Source organism: Odontesthes bonariensis, chromosome 4, assembly GCF_027942865.1.
Source record: "Odontesthes bonariensis isolate fOdoBon6 chromosome 4, fOdoBon6.hap1, whole genome shotgun sequence".
In the NCBI taxonomy this organism is placed as follows: domain Eukaryota; kingdom Metazoa; phylum Chordata; class Actinopteri; order Atheriniformes; family Atherinopsidae; genus Odontesthes; species Odontesthes bonariensis.
In genome coordinates this window covers 13,266,376-13,286,727 of record NC_134509.1, presented here as the reverse complement: position 1 = coordinate 13,286,727, position 20,352 = coordinate 13,266,376, and the positions used below count along the sequence as shown (strand labels likewise).

The 20,352-nt window shown below is 46.8% G+C and overlaps 1 protein-coding gene across 6 annotated transcripts in view; it reads left to right on the top strand.

The window, feature by feature from the left end:
- The window catches only part of lef1 (lymphoid enhancer-binding factor 1), a 41,689-nt gene that overhangs the window by 17,354 nt on the left and 3,983 nt on the right, over window positions 1–20,352 (top strand). Inside the window, exons 4-10 of one of the 6 annotated variants that reach the window (XM_075463056.1) lie at window positions 6,321–6,453; window positions 9,216–9,306; window positions 10,689–10,808; window positions 11,598–11,760; window positions 12,550–12,657; window positions 14,387–14,426; window positions 15,038–15,079. In XM_075463056.1, the coding sequence (XP_075319171.1) occupies window positions 6,321–6,453; window positions 9,216–9,306; window positions 10,689–10,808; window positions 11,598–11,760; window positions 12,550–12,657; window positions 14,387–14,426; window positions 15,038–15,072 (690 nt within the window). In that variant the 3' untranslated portion in view covers window positions 15,073–15,079. Of the gene's footprint in view, window positions 1–6,320; window positions 6,454–9,215; window positions 9,307–10,688; window positions 10,809–11,597; window positions 11,761–12,549; window positions 12,658–14,377; window positions 14,427–15,037; window positions 15,080–20,352 lie in introns of all 6 variants that reach the window. The other 5 variants (XM_075463055.1, XM_075463054.1, XM_075463053.1 and 2 more) reach the window with 5 other exon arrangements.

Here is a 20,352-nt window from a genome sequence, read left to right as displayed (position 1 = left end):
AAATGACTGAATTACTTAATTTTTAGTGTTCGCACGATCTAAATAATCAACAAATGAAGGTTTAAACCCCCCCCCCCCCAAAAAAAAGGCTCTGAGTGTTTCCATGTTACTTATTCAGCTAGCGGAGAACTAATGCGAGTTAGTTGGGTCGGAACTGGACGATGGCGCCATTAGTGGGCAGGCAGTAAATTTCTGGAAGCGAGCAGCGCTAGGTACCCGAATGGATAGTGAAACTGGTGTTCCGGTCCGAACGCATGGATTTACTGCTGACTGATTTGTTCTGTTGTTGCCAAATAGAACTCCTGGCTGTTGGTCGGGAAAACAAAAAGGCCTGAGAAAAGAAAGGCATGCTAAGGCTACGAGGCTGTCCTTTTTCTAAAGGGCTTCAGGCTATCCTGGAAACAACTGGAGTGGTGCCTTCAGCCCGTAGCATACCCTCCATAAGTTAAGGCAAAGGAGAAAGACACAATTGAAAAGGCACAAAAGGCACGTTGAGTGTTTGGGTCCTTTGGTGATTATTGTTTATTTGTTTTGTGGAGAAAATGGAATGCAAACACTTGCATTGTTGATTAAAATCGTGTTCTGTTTTTTCCAAATAAAACTCTATGGCCATTTTGCTGACTAACAGTAATATAGACTCCAGTAACAGTTATGTTGTCTGATTGTCGTGATTCTTATTTAATTATTTCCAAACCCTCTTAATCTTGCACGTAGCCTTTTTTTTTTTGTTTTTTTCACAGCCTTTTTTTGTTTTTTTTTTCTACTTTTTTCTGGCTTGACGTGTAAGGAGATGGCAACAGGATTACTGCTAATGTTCCGCTCCTTTTCCCCTCCGTTTGTTGATAGCACTGCGCCACGTAGAAATTAAGAGTTGAACTCCCTTAAAAAGCGGAGAAAGTCTTTTCATCTGGGGCAGGCACATTTCACACAAATTATCTCCCTTGTACGTTCACAATGTCAGCATCAGAGCTAACCTGATGGGATGCTCGAAGCGCACGTTCCTCATGCCAGCTGAAGGATGATGGGTAATCCGTCTCGTCCTATTCACTTGGTGGTGGGAAAAAAGGTGCTTGGCTGTCAATGGCTTGTTTGTGTTCGTATGCAGAATGTATGTGTTAAATTCATTAACTCCGTGGTCTTTGATCTCTGCATCGTGAACGCATTTTAATGCATGTGTATGTAACTTCTGAGTCGATGTTTCTGTGTGTGTGATGTTCGTGTCAGTCATCGGTGTTGATTTGAAGTGTTGACTGTGTGTGTCGGTGAGCGTTCAGCATTAGTATTTAGAAGACCGCGTGACAAGTTCCTCGCATAATTCATTTTTGCTGCAACCCCTAAACCCCTTCAATTGAATACATGGTACATGCTTATTTTATCTCGGCCTAACTCCAGTCAGCCAAAAGTTTTTGGCCATTTCTACCAGCTGCCTTCACTGCTATTGGACCCTTATTAGCATGAAGGGTATTTTGATGGGAATGGAAAACGAGCGAAGGAAAGATTGGGAGGCATCAGAGATGTATACGCCTCTCCAGGGCAGGCTTTTCCTGCTATTCGTAGCCTCCCCTGTCGCTGTCCCCGTGGTCGGTTTCGCCTGTTCGTCTCATTACCCTGAGCGCGTGTCGCTGCTTCATACGCTGGCAGCCTGGCTTTCTTCTGCATTAATTGGGTTTCGTTACATTAAGCCCCCTGGCCAAGGGGCAATCTTGCCAGTGAAACGGTCCATTTTTAGCACCCCACTCGGAGCTGGTGAGGTTCAGCCGGATCTGTGGATGGTAATTGGTTATTTATTTAAGCTGGTTGGTCTCCACTGGTTTTGGTTAAGAGGGAGGGGAGGTGGGGAGGTACAGGGCCTTTTCTTTCCTTTGCTATAAAGCTACTGCAGGAGAATGTTTGCGCTCTTTTGTTGGGGAAAAAGGTTGGACAACCAGCAGACAAACACTCCTGAGAGTGAACACCTGGTCTGGAGGTGACTATAGGAATAGGAGTAGGAATTCCTACTGTGTACTGGGCACACCCTTGGTTCATACTCAGACGTTTTGGCATTTACAGACGCTTTGTCTCTGTACTCTTGTCTCTCTATAAGTGTACCATCAGTGGAAACAGTAGCCAAAAACTGTGTTTACACATTTTTGGGTGTGTGCTCTCTGGTAGGGATCCGATGTCATTTAAAAAGATTTCCCCAAAGTGGTAATCATGGCATTTTATTTTGCTGCTAAATCTGCCGCAAACTTTGGTTGATACCATTTCAGTTTCTTGCCTCATCTTATTGTCTACACATGTTAATATCCTGCCCCCCCCCCCCCCCCCCCCCCCCCCTCCAGAGTGCAGGAAATCATATGAGTGGGTGAGGTTAGGTTTTGGCGTGAGAGTAGCTTCTTACTGAATAGAATAAGCAGCATGGGAATCCGTAGCCACCGCTCTAGCTGCTATCTCCCCAGCTGTTTCTGAATCACCTCACATGGTTTTTACACACTTGATTGTAGCTGCAGGCACGAAGAGTCCTCATTGCATATAAATTACAGAAGTGGGAAGTGATTATTATAAAATTCCTGCTTTCCCTTTTTTTTCCTCTCCACTCCGCAGAAGTGGTATAATTGAGTGGAGTACAAAAGCTGTGCTGTTAGGCACGACAGGGAGGGGGATGCTAAAAAATGGCAATGTTGTAGGGATAGTTGCTTCATATATGACATGGATACCCATATAAACGCCCACATCCATGCTCGGCAAACGTGACGGGATGTTGGTGGAACCTGACAGAACGCAAGCTCGCAAACGTTTGGCGACAACGAAAAAAAAGAAGAAGCAGCAAATTTGAAACATCATATATTTCCCTTCTCCATCCCCATTTTCAGACGCCGCACAAAGTCACCAGCTCTCTGCTCTGAAACACACTGGTGTGCGTCGTCTCACGGAGGGTTTCCTGCCAGCTTCAGTTCCGCACAATGAATTTCGCTTAAAACCACATCTGAAGGGTTCTTTAAAAGGGCCAGCCAGGCCTGGATATGAAATTCAAATGGAACATTTTCCTTTCAATCCCTGCTGCCTCTCCTCTTTTGCTCTCCCTGAAAAATATGAATAGAAAGATCTTAAGCCTATTATTTCTCCTGTACAATAGAGGGGGACCTCCAATATGGCTGCCCTCCATGGCAGCAGGGCTGCTGAGGGCGTTCGGAGTCAGAGTGGGGATGAGAGGGAATCAAATCGCCGCAACGTGGCGTGACCTCCATGGTTGCGCTCTGCTGAGTGTCTCCCAACTATTTCGTCCAGGAAATTGGTGGAAAAGTGTTGGGATTTTTGTGAACTTTTCCAAGAGCTGGAAAGTGGAGAAGCCAACAAGTCTCCACCTGGTGGTAAAACCACAGCTCCATGGTGGCTGTCGCTATGTTGTTTCCATTTTTTTCAAAGGGACAACAGTTTTCACAATTGCATCTCACATGCAATATAAAGCTATTCGAATCTCTTTGGTAACTGCTTGCTCCTCCTTTCTTTTGAATGCAAAACCATGGTGATATGAACCATGCGGTTGGTGTAATTGAGCACCCAAAGAGCCTTCTATTCGGTATTGGTCACAGAGGCCTGCAGGTTTTTCCACGGTGGATTTCTCACAACAGACTAGTTTTATTAAGAAGTTGAGAAGAATGGCATTCGACAGCTGTAAAACTGACAGAAGCAGAGGAGAGCGCTTCTCTGTGATGATAAATACCTCTGGCTTTATTAAAGCTGCAGTCTGCAGGATTTGTTGTTGTCATACGTAAAGTCCTAATTTTTGGCATTTTAAGAGTTTACATGATCTATCAGAACGCTTGAAGTTGAAAACGGTGACCTCCGTAGTCGCAAAATGCAAGAAATGCTTATTTTTTAACCGAAAAATAAAAAGTTATTCAACTTCCTGTCCCGCCCCATCAAAACACATGAGAACTCGTGCACGTAAACGTGCACGCCAGATGCGCTTACACGACTCCTCATTCATCAACTCACCTGTCATTTGCGATCATGGAAGACACAGTAAGTAGACTAGCCCGTAATGAAGTTCAATAGTCTAGATAAATAAGCGTGGGGATGAGCCTACCTTGTATCGCGCGTGCACAATCGGTGATTGACAGGCAGCAGAGCCCAGCTCGTAACCTGATTGGTTACCTTTTACCGGTCCGGTCTGCAATTTTGTAAACAAACCTGCTGGCTTTGGAGGGACCTAGCGGGACATATAGGGGACCTAGAGAACTCATTTTTTTTTTGTATTGGGGTATTTAGTGTACTACTTTCAGAATCCCCGGACAGTTCCAGGCATTATGCTTGAAAAAGAGTTGCAGACTGCAGCTTTAAGCGCTAAAGAGTCGATCACCGTTCTTGCTGTTTGTGGTGCAAAGACAGGGGCAAGAAAATAACTCGTTTCCACTCGCTGTTTCTTTTTCTCCCTCTCTGCTACAAGTTGGAGAGCACTCGCAGCTGTAATGATAATCTCCCAGGTTCTTATCTCATTCCCACAGGATAACAAATGGGAGTGGAGAGGCGTAAAATAATATGGGCGAGAATGCTATTATTTAGCCTCTGGTGTAGGCATGTCCCAGTCACTTCAGCCCTGGTTAGTCCCTCTTTTAGGTTTAGCAGCCTTATTAACAAGCCCTCCCCTCTGTAAGATGAGGCCGGGCTCTCCCTCGCTCGCAGATTATCCCGTCACCTTTGACTCTTTGGCGACTGAGGTCAAAGAACCCATTTCACCTGGGCCAGTGTGAAAAAAGCTCAGAGTCCTGGCTTTATTGCTCTCCTGAAGCAGGCAGTGCTCGTTTTGGTAAAGTGGCCACCATGTCCTGTGTTCTAAGCTCATATCAGAACTGGAAAAGGTTGCTAAATTGGCAGAGGAGATGACACTCTCGGGCTGATTAGGAGCCTGATACACTCACATACTATATATATTTATATATTTATATATATTTATATGTTATGCCCTTTGTGGTCCTGGTTAGGACATTCCTAGAAGATGGGGAGAGGTGTGAAAAGAGGGGGTGACATGTGGGGTTAAGTAAAAGTTGGTGCCAGTCTGCGAGTGGTTCAGGGAAACCCAGACATTCCAGTCTCCCCTGTGTTTGAGAGGTTTTGTGCATGTGTTCACATATATGTGTGGGTGTGTGTGTGTGTGTGTGTGTGTGTGTGTGTGTGATGGGAGTGGGTGAGAAGGGACACCAGTCACCACTTAATGCCGCTGGAATGTCATTTGGCACGCACATCATCGGGCAAAGAAACGTGAGAACTGATAAAAAAGCAGGCCGTTTGTAATGCCGTCTCTCCGCAGCTTTGTGTTCCTCCTAAATTTTAGATGAATATCTTTAACAGCATTAGTCAGGTGTCTGTTTCTGTGTAAGAAATTGGATGAATCTGGAGCTGTGTGGTGTAAGACGTGTCTCATCCAACCGTGAACTGACGTCTCTCCGATTAGCCATATATCCTGTGGAGGTGATATTTTGACTCCGGCTCGGCTCTGGGCTCGGATTGCGAATAGTAGATTTAGCATGGTTAAGCATTCCCATGTGTTTGGTGCAGCTGAAGCATGTAAGCCCTTTTGGCTGATTTTTTTAATTTGTTTAATTTTTTAATTTATTTGTTTTTTTTGGGGGGGGGGGCTGGTTCAGCCTGTTTTAATTGTCAGGAGGCACTGGAAGGTCTCCGAGTCAGCTGTGGATGAGGGGTCTGTGGCCGAGCCACTGTTGACATGATTACCCCTGCATTAAGGACCACTGCAGACATCTGTCTCACTCACGCTTTCTCTTCATAGTCAGCCCCCCTCTCCCCTCTTCCTCCTCCTCCTCCTCCTCCTCCTCCAGCCCTCATCTCTCCTTCCCCCGGCTCTTGCTCTGTAATGAACTCCCCTTATTCACCAGCTAATGACTGCCTTTGATCTCCCGCCTCAGACCTCTGCTCTAACTCTACCTTGCAAAGTCTCTCGTTTCTCTCTCCCCTCTCTTTGCTCCCATCGCTCGCTTCTCTTCGCTCCTCCTCCGTTTGCATCTTTCTGTTTCTCAAACATGCTCATGCACCTCTTTGGCTTGTTTTTCCTCTCTCCTTCAGGGGGAGAGGCTTTCAGTCCCGCTGACCTAGGCTAAACAAAGTTTTTAGCTACTGGGCTCAAAGGGTAGAAATTGAAGACGTGTTTTTAATAGCTTCTTGACCAAACTGTCAAACTTTACTCACAACAATAAGAGGATTCTGTGCCGCAGAAGAGGCCACCCGCAGGGTCCTGCGTGTTATGTATTAGATAACAGGGCCATGAGTGGTTCCATCATTCGGATGTATTGTTTTAAATCTTGTTGTGTTTGTCTTCACAGTCCAACAAAGTCCCCGTGGTGCAGCCGTCCCATGCAGTCCACCCACTCACCCCTCTGATCACATACAGCGACGAGCACTTCGCACCAGGTTCTCATTCTGGCCATCACCCCCATGATGTCAGCAACAAGCAGGGTAAGGGAAAATGGACACGAAGCAAAGCGATGTAGGACGGTTTGTGTCAACTGGAACTTCAGGTTTGGTCGGGCATTTAAAGGGACCTGAAGTTTTTCAAAGAAAGGGGGTTGTTAAAGCCCTTGTTTAAAGTTTTCAGGGCTCGAGTTGGTTTTTGATCAAAGCACTGCTGCCATGCAGATGAGTGAACTCACTCTGCGTTTAACTGCGGTGATTACTGTTTTATTTTTCATTTCTTTTTACCTTCTCTGTCAACGCTGTCAAAAATCAGTAGAGACCAACACAACGTGTCACCTCGAAGTCATCCGTCTATCATCTCTGAGCGTGAACTCGCTTGACGCAGCCTGTGTGATGACACGCCGAACTTGGCTGCCTTCTCCCTCGGCTCTCTTTGCCTCTCGGGAATAACATCAAGCTGCAGCTCTGACAGCCGCCGAAGAGCTCCTCTGCCGTTTTGGATGAGCTCCTCAGCCTCGCTCAGCGGGAAACTTTGGCAGCTCCTCACTGATGCTGGAAAAAGACGCGGGCCAAACATAGTTTTGTCCCGCGCCTTTTTCGCTCTCCTCCGCTTTTTTCTCCTGCAAATGGCAGTTTGAAAGGAAGGGTGATCAGACGGGATGTTGGATGGAGACGGTGATGAGGCGCCGAGGGACCAGCTATAAATAACGACGTAGAACTGAGCACAAGGGTGCGAGGCGTTGTGAGATGAAGGGAGCGGGACGTGTAAAAGAAACTGCGCTCCACACATGTCGCGCATCTGACACATGTGGCGGGGCACTTTTGTCTCTGATGGAAGTGTGAAGGAACAGATAGGTAACGAAACAATTCGCGCACTCGTTGGATTGCAGAAATCTGTTGTCGCGTCGGCCCAAATTCGTAAGAATGTGCTCTTCCCATGACTGCTCGTGTTGGTTTCTGACAATGAAGAGCCACCTCGGGGCTGTTTTCCTTACTATTTGATGTTGGCGCTCGCAGCGCAACAGAAATCCATGTCCAAGCAATCCAGTTGCAGAATTAGCTGCAAATGATTTCCCCGGGCATATTTATGTGTGTGTATCAGTAGCTGAGCCAAAGATGCTTAAAACGAAATCTCTCTCGTTTTCTTTTTGCTGTCCCTCTCGCTCTCTCTCTGCCTCTCATATCGACCAATTGCTGCTCGGCTCCCCTTAGTGGGCTCAGACTTTGATCTGCTCGTTAATTATGAAAAACAATCATGGATTTTCTCATTATGAGCTCTAATATGCGCAGGGCCGCTACGTGGGATGGAAGGTCGAGCGGAGGGAGGGGGGTGATGGAGAAGCTTTGCTCATTTTACGTATAAACCTTTAAATTGAAGAAGAAAAAAAAAAACTAACACGGGGACTTTGGATTGGGCTACTTTCCGGCTTTGGGTGGCTAGTTTCGAGACGAGCGCCACTGCAAAGCTTTTGTTGGGTGTCAACAGGCATGTGTGAAACGGAGGGAGTGAGCAATTAGGCACTGCAGAGGTGTGAGTGACAAGGTTAACGCGCCGGGCCCCCTCTCTTCCTCCCTTGCTGCTTCACCCCTCACCTCCTTCCCTTCTGCCCTCAGGAGGGCCCTAAAGGAGTGTTAGGTGGTGGATTAGCGAGCAGGGAACAGTGCCATCCGTGCTACGAATCCTGCGTCGCAGCACTGGCTTTGGAGATATAAGCCTCCCACTCGGCCTGCTTCTCGGAGGAGGAAGGCCCCTTCAGACCACAGCCTGGAGAGAGAAGGAGGAGGAGAAGAGGAGATGGAAGCAGGCAGAAAAGACTGGCTCCTGCAGGGATTAGAGGATGGTGCTAATCTGGAGGCATTTGCCCTTTTTTTTCTCCCCCTTTTTTTTCTCCCTTTTTGTGTGGGTTTGAGCGCACATGTAGGCACATTCCACTTGTCTGTGCATGAACAGCATTTCCTGATGCTTACTGGCCCTGCTCGAGAATGAAAAACAAATCGGTACAAGACGGGGCAGTATGATGTAACGGGGATGTTTGTTATCCTCCAGCTCTGTTGTTATCAAGTTCTGTCATGAAAAATAGGCCTCTTGACCTTGGAGCCCAGTAGGAGATGGAGATGGAGGAGCTTAGCCCCGACAGTTAGTCTGACTCAATCCTGTGTCCGTGGGGAGAGCTGCAGCCTCTGTCATAAAGAAGAAGCCTCAATTATCCAGCTTAAAGATGCTAAAACACACAGGAAGGAATCAGGCTAAGCAGACAAAATGTTATCCTCTTCTACTGGTTAATAATGTGAGATCAGGAGCTGTGTGTTTACGCCGTGTGGGCCCTTGACTTGCGGTGAAGCAGGAATGGCGAAGGTGGGTTGGGGTACTGGAAGGAAGGTCAACTTGGAGGATTTTTCAGATGTTTTTAACCACTGCTCTCATTCTTCCAGAGTTTACTCAGTTGTCATGGATTAAAGCTCTTTTGCAAGCAGACACTGATTGTAGACCTTATGTGCATATCAAATTGTAACAGCAGTAGAGTTCAGGTGCCAGTACCTCTCCTTGATATCTCTTGACTTGTCAGAAAATTGGTCAAACTTTTCAAACACAGCTGTGTCAAAAGCTGTCTTAAAATAAATAGCCGGACAGGAAAATTGTAAGTGGAATAAACGTTTGCAAAGTTATGAATTTGATTAAAAAAAAAGAAAAGAAAAAATTTGGACCCTTACTTTTGAGTACTTTTGAGCATTCGAAGCACAGTTCACAGATGTCTGCTGCTGCTGGTTTATCTAATGCTTCTGTGTCACTATTGTTTGCCTAGGAATGCCCAGGCATCATCCAGGACCAGACATGCCCAACTTCTACTCCCTGTCTCCTGGAGGAGTGGGGCAGATCACACCACCACTGGGATGGTGAGTCACCAACGCATCGGCGAAAGCGCGCACAGTTGTTGATTGTCCCCAACAATCTTCACGTCGTATGGAAGCCGACTCTGTACTAGCTTTGTGTGCAGAGTGGAGCAATGTTGGCCTGCAGCAGCCTCAACAGGGAGGTCTGCCTCTGGCTGTTTCTGCTGCGGCTTCAACCACACTGCTCCTCTGTGTGCCCAGCACATGTCAAACACATCACCACATACGTGCCCCTGCATGGCCATATGGCTGCTTAACCTCCCCCAAAGCTCTCTGGAAGCACTCCTCTCTGTCTTCGACTTGCTTCATGTTTGTTAAGTACTTTTTTCCCCCCTTCTTTTGTTAGTATTTCTTTTCCATTTTCCTCCTTCTTCCTTTTCAGCATCCTCGTCACTCACTTTTCTCTTGTTCTTCCTTTATGAACCGAACATATTTTCATCTCTTCCCTTTTCCGTATCACTTCTTTCTGTGTCGTCGTGATCGTTTGAGGCGGACGCTGAGTGAAGCCAGATGTAAGGTGCACCATCGGGCAGCCGTTCTGAAGAAGACTCCTCATTCTCTTAATCCTCTCGACTCCCCAAGCCCTCTCAGATTTAAATACTCGCAGTAGATTTTCTTTTTAATTTAGGAACTTTACCCGAGAAACGGTTTTCCTAGTAACTTCCCATGTTTTCTACATAACGAGCAAAGTTATTTTTTTCGATTTTCGTTCACACGTTTCAGTCCATTGGACCGAGGGGGAAGTGGGTTTTTAGCATAGCGAACAGCCTTGTTCAGTAAATGTCACGCTTTCGGTCTTTTTCTTTTTTTATAAACATAAATAAAACCGTTTCCAGATGACTGAAACAACCCCAATAAGATGACGTGAGTGTTGAAACAAATGGCAAAATGAAACAAAATGGAAAATTCAGAAGGAGACGTAACGGACCCTCTGATCTGATGACAAGACACAGGCTCCACTATTTATTATGTCTGAGAAGGAATCTAAGAGAATTTAAGATGTGACAAGGGATGAAAAGCATATCTTCAGATTGTCTCATGTGTATAATGTGGACATATGAAGCATGTCTGAAAGAAACCCAGGCACAATAAAACAGAATTTTAAAGACTACCATAGACAACAGTAAGATGTTGCTCATTTTGTTCCATCTTGCCTGATGCTGATTGCCCTTGAGTTGCTTTTCTACAAGGTAATGGAACTTTTTAGGTGTAACTATAGCTGGATGATGGTCGACACAACGGTGTAGCGTGTGAAACAAACACGTGCTTTCCTTTCCGATATGATCCACCCAGCTGTGTGTCCTGAATTATTTTCCAAAGTTTCTGAAAATATTCTAAGCGGAAAAGTGAAAGAATGCTCCTTTTCACTGTAATTGCAATTGCAGGTTCTCCCACCACATGGTGCCCGGCCCTCCTGGTCCCCACGCCACGGGGATCCCCCATCCAGCAATCGTCAACCCACAGATCAAACACGAGCCTCAACATGAAACTGACATCATGCACATGTGAGTCCTCCGGGCACAAATGACCTCATTTAGACACACACTTCATAAAACTCGTGCCATCGCCGCTTTATCAGCGGTTTTCTGATACTTCCAGGTATTTGTGCACTCTACCCCCGACAGGAGGCCAGTGCTGAACGAACTCCCCTGTCAGAGCCTTGCTCTGTTGATGAGGGGGGGTTGATAAGCAGTGAGGGCCCGTCCTCCACTGATAACAGGCCTGCGCTTCATTCAGCCTCAGGGATCACAAAACCGACAACAGATACAGGTCGGAGATTAGTTCTCTGATGAGCTGAATTTACATCCAGCAGAGTATGCAGTGGGAAGCGTTGTGGGAGCCCCGAAGTGGTTACGGCTGATTTTTTTTATTATTTATTTTTTTTGCTGTTATCAGTTGCTATTCTCAGACCAAAGCTGCACGAAAAGGTTCTCAGAAAGTAAATCAGGAGTGGGAGCAAAGTGTTTTTCAGCGAGAGAGTTTTCGCATTTGGTTTTAAGCGGTTGCCAATGTTCTGTGGACAACAAGGGTTTGGTTGCCATTACTGGTGAAGTAATCTCTTCGCATGAAGGACTGCGACCGTACAACTGCACATGATTAAAGAGGCAGGGGGCCCATAGCGTGGCAGCTCCTCACCATTGGCTGAGAGCAGCCAGACCTTCGCTGCTTTTGTCGCCATCGCGGAGCCGCAATTTCCTCCTCTTGTTGCTCTGCTGTTTTGTTCTCTAATTTTCTAACCATTTTCTTTCTTTTTCTTTGCCTCTATCCATCCGCCCCCCCCCACACCCAAACAGGAAACCCCAGCACGAACAGAGAAAGGAGCACGAGCCCAAGAAGCCGCACATCAAGAAGCCGCTAAACGCCTTCATGCTCTACATGAAAGAGATGCGTGCGAATGTGGTTGCTGAGTGCACGCTGAAGGAGAGCGCCGCCATCAATCAGATCCTGGGACGGAGGGTAGGTCACATCGTCGGTGTAGCCTCGTAGATCGCGCTCATTTTCGGTCGTGCTGCAGTTTATCTTTACAAATTAACTTAAATCATCCAAGAGATCAGAGTTCATGGCCCTAACCAAGCCCAATTAGTTGGGGGAAAACGTGCAAAGATACCCCTCTATTAACATAGTCTTTTATGGAGAAGTAGTGATGATTGTCATAATGATTGCCCAAGCCAATTACTTTCCTCTCAGCAGCACAGATACCGACTGCCTATCTAAGTGACATTTAATCAAATTGACTTCAATAAAATATGCCTGGATAATGGCACAGTTGGAAATGACAAAATTTGTCCCTTTTGAGGATTGGGAAAAGAGTGGAACCACAGAGCCATGTTAAAAAGCCTTAACGAATAGGCCTAGGCAGCCAGCCACAGCAAAGCCTGGTTTGTGGCCTGCAGAGAGTAATTGCTTGCTGACACAGTTTGAATAAAAAGCGCTGCTAAATTGGAAGCAGTGTTTTGATATGAAATCAAAGTTGTTTCTTTTCTTTTTTTTCCCCTCTCTGACTTGTGCGCATGTTAATCTCTTCATCATGTTTCCCTCTTCTTCTTTGTCTTTTATCCCCATTTTTTGTTCTACACCAAACATTGAAAAGTTGAAAAGTTTTTCCTGCCCCCACCCCCTCTCCTCTCCTCTCCACCAAAACACCAGCACACATCTCTATGCAGGGAACATGCGAGTGCATGCCAGTAATTGACTGTGTGCTATTCTCCCCCCCCCCCCCCCCTAATCTCCTTTGTACTGAAACAGTGGCATGCTTTATCTCGGGAAGAGCAAGCTAAGTATTATGAGTTAGCCCGCAAGGAACGGCAGCTCCACATGCAGCTCTACCCCGGCTGGTCTGCTCGAGACAATTATGTAAGTATCAATAGAACAGATTGGCAGAGGTGCGTGTGCGTGTATTTGTGTTGTTTATGTCCATGTTGCATGACTTACTATTTGAATCGCACACAACCAAGACACACACACACATTCACACACACAAAAAAAACCCTTAAAAAACATACACACTAATTCACACTAGCCTTCTCCATGCTAATGGGGGTCCATTTGCAAACCCTTTGTTTCGGCCTAATGTGTAATTCATAACATTGTTTTAGCACCACCACACTAAAATGGATTGTAGTGCCATGGACACTATTATTGCCACTGCGAGTGAAAATTGTCTGGTAATGGTTATGCCAGTCTTTGATGTTCCATATCAGCGTGGAGCTCCAGATGTAAAAGCAACTGTTAGATGGCGCTGAGGAGGCTGGATTGTTCACGCAGCATTCAGCAGCAGCAACCTTTGCTCCCCCAGCTGCCCATTCTGTCTGTCAATGTGCTAGGTTTAGGATGCAGTATGTAGCATCTGTGTGTGTGAGTGTGTGTGTGTGTGTGTGTGTGTGTGTGATTGGAGGCTGTCACAATCTGTCCCTGAGTACGTGATGTGTGTGACTTTCTGAGAGAGAGAGAGCACCAGCTTTTCTCAAAAGTGTGGCTCCGGCACTCACATTCACTCCACCACCAAAGTGCTTTGTGGTGTTTATCTGCCTCCCCTCGGACACTGACAGCATCCCTCCTCCTTCTGCCTCCGCTCCTCCACTGCCAAAGTGCCTCGCTGGGGAGGGACGGGGATGCACGGAAGCACAGCACAGTTAAAGACTCATTCATTCCAGTGACAGTTAGCCCTTCCATAGTTCATTTCCAGTTTTCCAAGTGCGAGTGTGTTTGATGGCTCGTGAGAGAAAATGGTGCAAGACTGGCTCTCTGCTTTGCCTGCCAGAAAGATACAGACATGACTCATCCCGAAACATTCCTTGAAGATAATTTTGTATCCTTGCGAGAGCTTCTCCGTGACTGCTCCCTCGTCAAAATCATCAGCTGTATGCAGGGAGCGCATCATGCCTGGAAGCACCCAAAATAGGTAACACCCTGGCACTGAGAGCGCACAGCCGTGTACCACCCCTCTCACCCTTCCTCTCACCCACACTCTCTCTGTGTCTCCTCTTCCCCGTCTGCCGAAGCAGTAGAAGGCAGATTAGCTCATGAATAAGTGGATTAGCAGACTTTGCAGCAGGAAACCAAAGTGCTGCTCATATTTGACTAGGATGACTCTACGCTGCTATCTATACCTATAGTCTCCCCCCCGGGGATTTTGCATAAGCTATAAATCCTCACACACTCCCGCCACCTCACTGGAAGAAGAGTGGCGCTCCTCTCAGCCATTGAGTTAGACTAGCCTGATTAAAGTTAACCCTCTTCAATTGCACTTATCATTTGTCATTTGCTGGTCTTTAAAGGTGACACGGAGCGGTCACAGCAGCAGAACACCCCCCCCCCCCCCCACACACTTTGAACACGGTAGAAACTTTTAGTTGTAGTGCTTTAAAACCAGTTCCGAGCACGTGGGGCACACTCGCATCAGATGGCTCCCTCTCAGTGTCGCAGTTTGCAGTGGAGTCTGGAGTCTGGGGGATGCTGGTTGGATGCCCAGCAGGGGATGAGTGAACATGGCAGTCAGCAGCAGGATATCAGAGTGGTCTAGTGAGCGTGAGTGCTGGAGCCACACTTTATGCGTTCCTCTGTTTATTTTTAGGGAAAGAAGAAGAAGCGGAAGAGGGAGAAGATGCAGGAATCGGCCACAGGTGAGCAGCAGTCCCCGCGAGCCTTTTCTCTCCTGTTCATCTGTGGCATCTTGCCGTTGGGAGTTCCATCTTTCCGTAGAGTGCGCATCATCATTTACTGTATACTTCTGAATAACTCATGCCTGCCCAGTAAAGCTGTAAAACAAGCAACTTCTCCCACTAAGGGGAGAAGATACCACCAGATACTAACCAAAGTAATCCCCCACAATCAGCTTTCTGGTCCGACTTGACTTTGTTTGTGTCCTGAGCCGTCCCTTCACCCATTTGTCCTTTCACCCATTCCCCATCCCTGCTTTTACACATTAAACCTACTTTGGGATTAGTCTGTCCATTCTTCCGACTCTTTACAGATCCTGGGCTTTGCACTATTTGTTTGCCTGCTGCACTTACAGTTTGTCTTTTTCTGCTGACCTTGTTTAGCTGCACTTTCGAGCCTCCTCTTGGCTCTACTGTAATCCACTGAGAATTACATCTTAAGTCAAATGTCAGTCCTTTTTTTTTTTTTTTTTTTTGGCGGGTGTCTGTACACTGTGTAGGCCGGATGGACGGTTGGGATCCATACCGTCCAGATACCTCAACATTTTTTTAAAAAAAGATGCAATTTTCTGCAGGTACAGGCCAGAGAATGAAAACGGCGTACATCTGAGAATATGGTAAGACAACCCCTCTATGCCCTCCCTGTCTGGTTTACTCTTAATATATGTCAAGTTTGTTTTTAAACTGCTAAACCCTGACTCGAGAGCTTGTGCTTACAGACTAATCCTAAACAGGTCCACCCTAACCTCGCCATAGTCATTGTGTCGGCAATGTGTAGGCCTGAAGAGGGATTGTGTCTTTCTGTGTGTGTGTGTGTGTGTGTATAAAACTTGCATGTGTGTGTATATTCAGTGCTGGTCCGTTCAATTTTTGGTGTGCGCACTGCTTGGATGAAAGAGCAGAAGTTGTGACAAGTTTATAGCTTATTTCTCCCTCACCTTGGGTTAAAAGAAAGGGGAAAAAAAATGTTCAAATCAAAGGGTATTGAAAAATAAATGCTTACTAAATCGGGCAGCTCGTCCACTCCTTGTTTTCTTAACTTGGGTTAAATAATACATCTGAAAACACTTTAACAGGCCCAGAACACTTTTTTTTTCCTTGTTTTTTTTTTATTTTTTCTTTCTGCCGGTGGAGAATAGGATGTCAGCTCGGCCCCATATGGACTACACGTGTCGTCTTCTTCTGCGTCTTTGTGAGGCAGAGCAGGACCCGGCAGCTTTTTTTTGGCAGGAATTTAATGAGATCCTTTACCTTTTGATAAGATTTCATGGTATCTGAGGTCTCAGGGTGTCTCTAATGCTCTCATGACAAAGGCACGACTCAAGCTTTTTTTTTTTTTTTTGACACACGAAAGAAATGTTAACAAGTATTGATTCATATCAAACGTCATCCTTAGTGTCGCCTGTTTTTTTTTTTTTTTTTTTTTTTTTTTTAAATGGGTTTTGAGAAGTATCAACATCCCCAGTGTGTGGTAAAAGGCAGCTCTGTTTTCCCTCTCCATCATCCTTACACTCTTTGCTGCATCCTCCTGCTTCCATCTCTCCGCTTCCCTCCATCTCTCCCACCCTTGCGAGTGTGGTAGCATCCTGTTATTCCGCTCCCTTTTGGGAGCAGTGAAAGCCGGGCAGATGTGACAAATCTGGTCTCGCGTTCAAATCGCCCCAACCAGACAAAGGGTTTTCCGCTTGATCGATTCTTGACCCCGTGGCTCTTCCTCTGAACCTGAAATTGGGCTGATTTTCTTTTCTTTTTTTGTTTTCCTTTCTCTCTTTTTTTTTTTGACACAGTCTGTTTTCAAAGCGCAGCGAGCGCAAGCACAAAAAAAACCAAAAAACGCGTTTATCTCTGATCCAATAATTAGCAGCGCCTAGCCGCAGCGGGATGGACACCCTTGCTGATTCTCAGTGACAGCCTTAAACTAATATGCATAATACCAAGGATACTGCCACAACTCCCCGAGCCCTCAATTTATGCAGATCCCAAAGAGCTGGATTGAGGTTAGCTTGCTGTAGACGCCAAAAAACATCTTTAAATGAACTCGTTTGTCTGTTCCTTTTCATCTGTCCCAGCCTCCACCCCATCTGTTTCCAACCTGCCTAAAAAAAAAAATCGGAGAAAACTTGTTAATCAGTCGATTTTGAGCGAGCGTTTGTGAGTAAAAGTTTCAAACATTGGCCGCATTTGGATTGGGTTTTCAGCTCTTGTGCTCTCATAATGAAGAATATTCAGCCCAACAAAGTTGAAAGACTCCAGTGTGGGTAGATTCTGTTCGGGAGGGAGGGGGGGTGACTTATGACATTTTCATATCAGCAGTTTTTTATGGCCTCTGCTGTGTTTTTCCGCCTTTGAGGCAAACCAGGCGTTGAGTTGCGGTGCAGCGCTTTACGACTTGACTTTGGTTCTCTTTGTTATCTTTAGCATGTCAAACAGTGGGCCTGCCACACAGCTGGTTCTCGCCACAGAGGAACAGCTCTCAGAGAAGTTGTTACGGACACCGTGGAATGAGAGCTTGCGTCTCTCTCCCTCGTCACTCCTTGCCCCGGCCTCTTTTCCTTATGCCCACCCTGCTTCTCCTTCATTCTCATTTCTGCACCCCTCTTTATTTTTGAACTCTCTCTCTCCGTCTTGCTTCCTCTCGTGCCGCTAGCCTTTTGTCTGACTGAGCCCGCTGATTCACAGCCTTTGAGATAATCATCTTGCCCGAGACACATGCATGCCCTCGAGGCAATCTCCCGTTTCAGCCGCTGCGCATTTTTTTCACAGGGGGGAGACACTCTGAACAAAGGTGGCTCTTTAATCTGGCTGGCGAGGGCCGTGGAGTTGCAAGCACTCGCCGTGCAACTGTATGAGAGTCATGTTGCTCCATTTTCGTAATGATACTCTTTAGTTTGCAGTCGTTTTCACCCCGGTTTGCATTTTTCTAAGCACGCGATCCGGAATATTCAGGATGTTTTTTTCTTTTTTTCTATTCTTAGAAAGATGCTTAATGATTACAAAAGTCAGGGGTCAGTTCTTACTGAATGTCTTGGCTCAGAAAGATAAAAAGAAAGTGTTGTTAAAGCCCCCCCCCCCCGTCACTGTTGGTTGTGCCCTAGCCCTCTGATGTGTGCATCCAGAAGTTAGCTGTCAAAAGTCTTTGATGAGTGAGAAGGGAAGAGGAGGATGGAGGGAAGGAGCGTGTTAGTAGAGAGGGAGGGTAAGAAAAAGGTCAGAAGAAAATCCTCTTTCTCAGGACTTGAGTTTACCCAGTCCCACCCGTACTTCTGTTTCCATTCCCTGGTTCTCCCCCTCCCACTGCACCGTCTTTATTTGTTGCTTCTCATCCCTTCTCTCTCAGGACATCGTCACTCTCGACATTTTTCTGTCCGCCTGACGCACACACATCGGAGCAGCCAGCCACACACCCCGGCTGCAATTAGGCAAGATTCAGCGCCTGCCTCCATTTCCCGAGTCGTTTCAATTTGGCTCTGAGCCTCTAGGCCACCGCGGCACAGGCCACTGCCTCCACACCCTGCCTTATTAGTGACCTTAGATAATTGGGGAAGGAATAAGGGGGACGGGGGATGACTGCGGTCCTTGCTCTGAGCAGCACATGGGAGATGAGAGGATGTTTTTAAAAACTGTGCTAAAAGAGGGGGGAAAATAGAGGTAGGATGTGGAGGAGAGATATTTGGGCTTGAATCGGAGCGACGCCTTGGCTAATGTTACTGGAGGTAGGAAATGGAATCGGAAATGTTCTTCCCCTCCCCTGACCTCCACAAAGCTAGCTCTGTGAGGGGAAAAACAACCCAGTCAGCACTTAGTTTAAGGACCTGGAATTAAAGTACGTGTCCGTAGCTTTGATTTCCAAGTAGTCCAAATCTCTCACAGCGACATGTTTGTCTCTGGCTTGGCGACCGTATTTGACACTTTTAAAGAAAGAAGGGTGGGGGGGTTATAACCCTCTTACAGGTCTGTGTTTGCGCAGGAGAAAATGAAGCCACAGTGCTCCAGTTGTTTAGACTGGGGCACGAAATCTATTTTGATTGAGTCACGGGCCTATTGTGTTGTGGTTTGACCAGCTGCAGCAACAGCATGAGGGTCCAGTCTCGTAGCTTTTTGTGATGTCTTCTGTGCTTCCTGTCTTTCACTCAGTAGCCCCCCTCCCCTCGCTTCATCCCTGAGGTTCCTTGAGGCGCCGCAGTTTTTCGGAAGAGGCGGAGATTCGTGACCTTATAAAACGCTCTCCTCCTGAGATTCTTATCTCTGAATAAAAGCCCCCCAGGTAACCCAGCGCAGGCAGGAAGATGACAGTGGGGCTGGAGGAAGGGGTGTTTATTTTTCTGCTACTCTAGCCAGTCAGGCCATTGTTGAGAGAGGCTCAACTTGAAGCTCAGCTCTTCTTCCACTCATTTTCTGCCTCTTTGCTCCCAGTTTTTCCTTGCTGCTCCTTTTCCTGCCCCACTCCCCTGTCCTGGTGGCGAATATGAGTGGCAGCGGAGGCCTTTTGAAGCGGGACCGCAGCAGAGGGAACAGTCATTGTGCCGGCTCTTTGAATGTGCCGCACTCCTCCCTCCTGACATCCTCCAGCCTGCAGTGGCTCAGACTGAGCTGTGCGGGGGCACGGGGCCAGACTTCAGCTGCCCGGGCCCCCAGCGACGCTGCCTCAGATGTGGGCGACAGCTCTCCTTTAACTCCCCCCTCCTCCCACACTCTCCTGTTCTCCCCCCCCTCTAGTCTCACCCATACATGCCTGAGGTTTGGGCTTTGGGTGACTTACCCAGCCCCATTCCCCCCCTTTATTGTTATTTTTTTCTTACCACAACCAGACCCCACCCTTCCTCTCTCCAGCAGTTAACACAGGCACTTTTTTCCCTCTGCTTTCTCTCTCTGTCTCAGCCCTCCCTGACTCACTTTTTAGTTTCTGATAGCCCCTGCAGAAAACATTACATCCCTTGAGTCTTCCTTTTGATTGGAGGTAAAAAAAAAAAGGGTAAAAAAAAAAATCAAAGCATTTTCTTTTATGTTGTGAGTCCCAGAGCTCAAGAAAATGCTGACAGTGCTTGTGTTTAAAGCATGGCCGTTTCCTCCAGGTGCGTCTCCTCTTTAAGTGTCCGTTTTATTTTCCCTTTTGTCCTGATGAGCGGCACTGCCGCAGTTTTATAGAGCGGAGCCTTCTTTGAGAAAGTGTCACCAAAGCCAGCTGGACACTAAAGACCTGGCTGCACTCTTCGTCTGAGCCAGACAGAAAATGAGCTCAGTTGATGGGAAACCTGGTGTTTCTGCTGGAAGTCCAGTTGGGGTAAAGGAGGGCAACAGTTCATGCGTTTGTCTTGAATAGATTAGAAAGACGCCGACAGAAATGTTTCTTTTTGCTAACTGAACTGAACAACGTTAATTGGAAGCGGTTGCTGGGCAGACATTGCGGAAGATCGGGGAAGATTTAAGGCGTTTGTTTTGAATGATTTTAAAAGCAAGAAGTACCAAACATGATCCGATCTCACCTGCGTATTTACACTGTTGGTATTTCAAGTGCGACCCGGGTTCTTGTAAAGCAGAATCCTCCTTTAGAAGACACATTGCTTTGCTTGCATTTTTCTCTCTCACTGCCATGCAGTCTAACCCGTTTCTCCTCCAAATCTCCCCTCATCTCTCTGCCGTGGTAAAGTCTGCTCCTCACCCTCTGCCTCGAGCACCACTTGGCTTATTTTTAGTGTAATTTGTCAGCAGTGTTTTGCTTTTTAATGGCACAAAAAAAAAAAAAAAAGAAAACAGCGGTCCAAGAAGGGAGTGAGGGGAACTGAGGAGGTGGATGGGTTGCTGGGATGGAGGTTAGAGGGCTTGAAGGCGTGCGGGGGCCCCAGCTGCGGGCGCTTTGATTTGTCCTGGGAGGTGAAAGCGGTGATTGAGG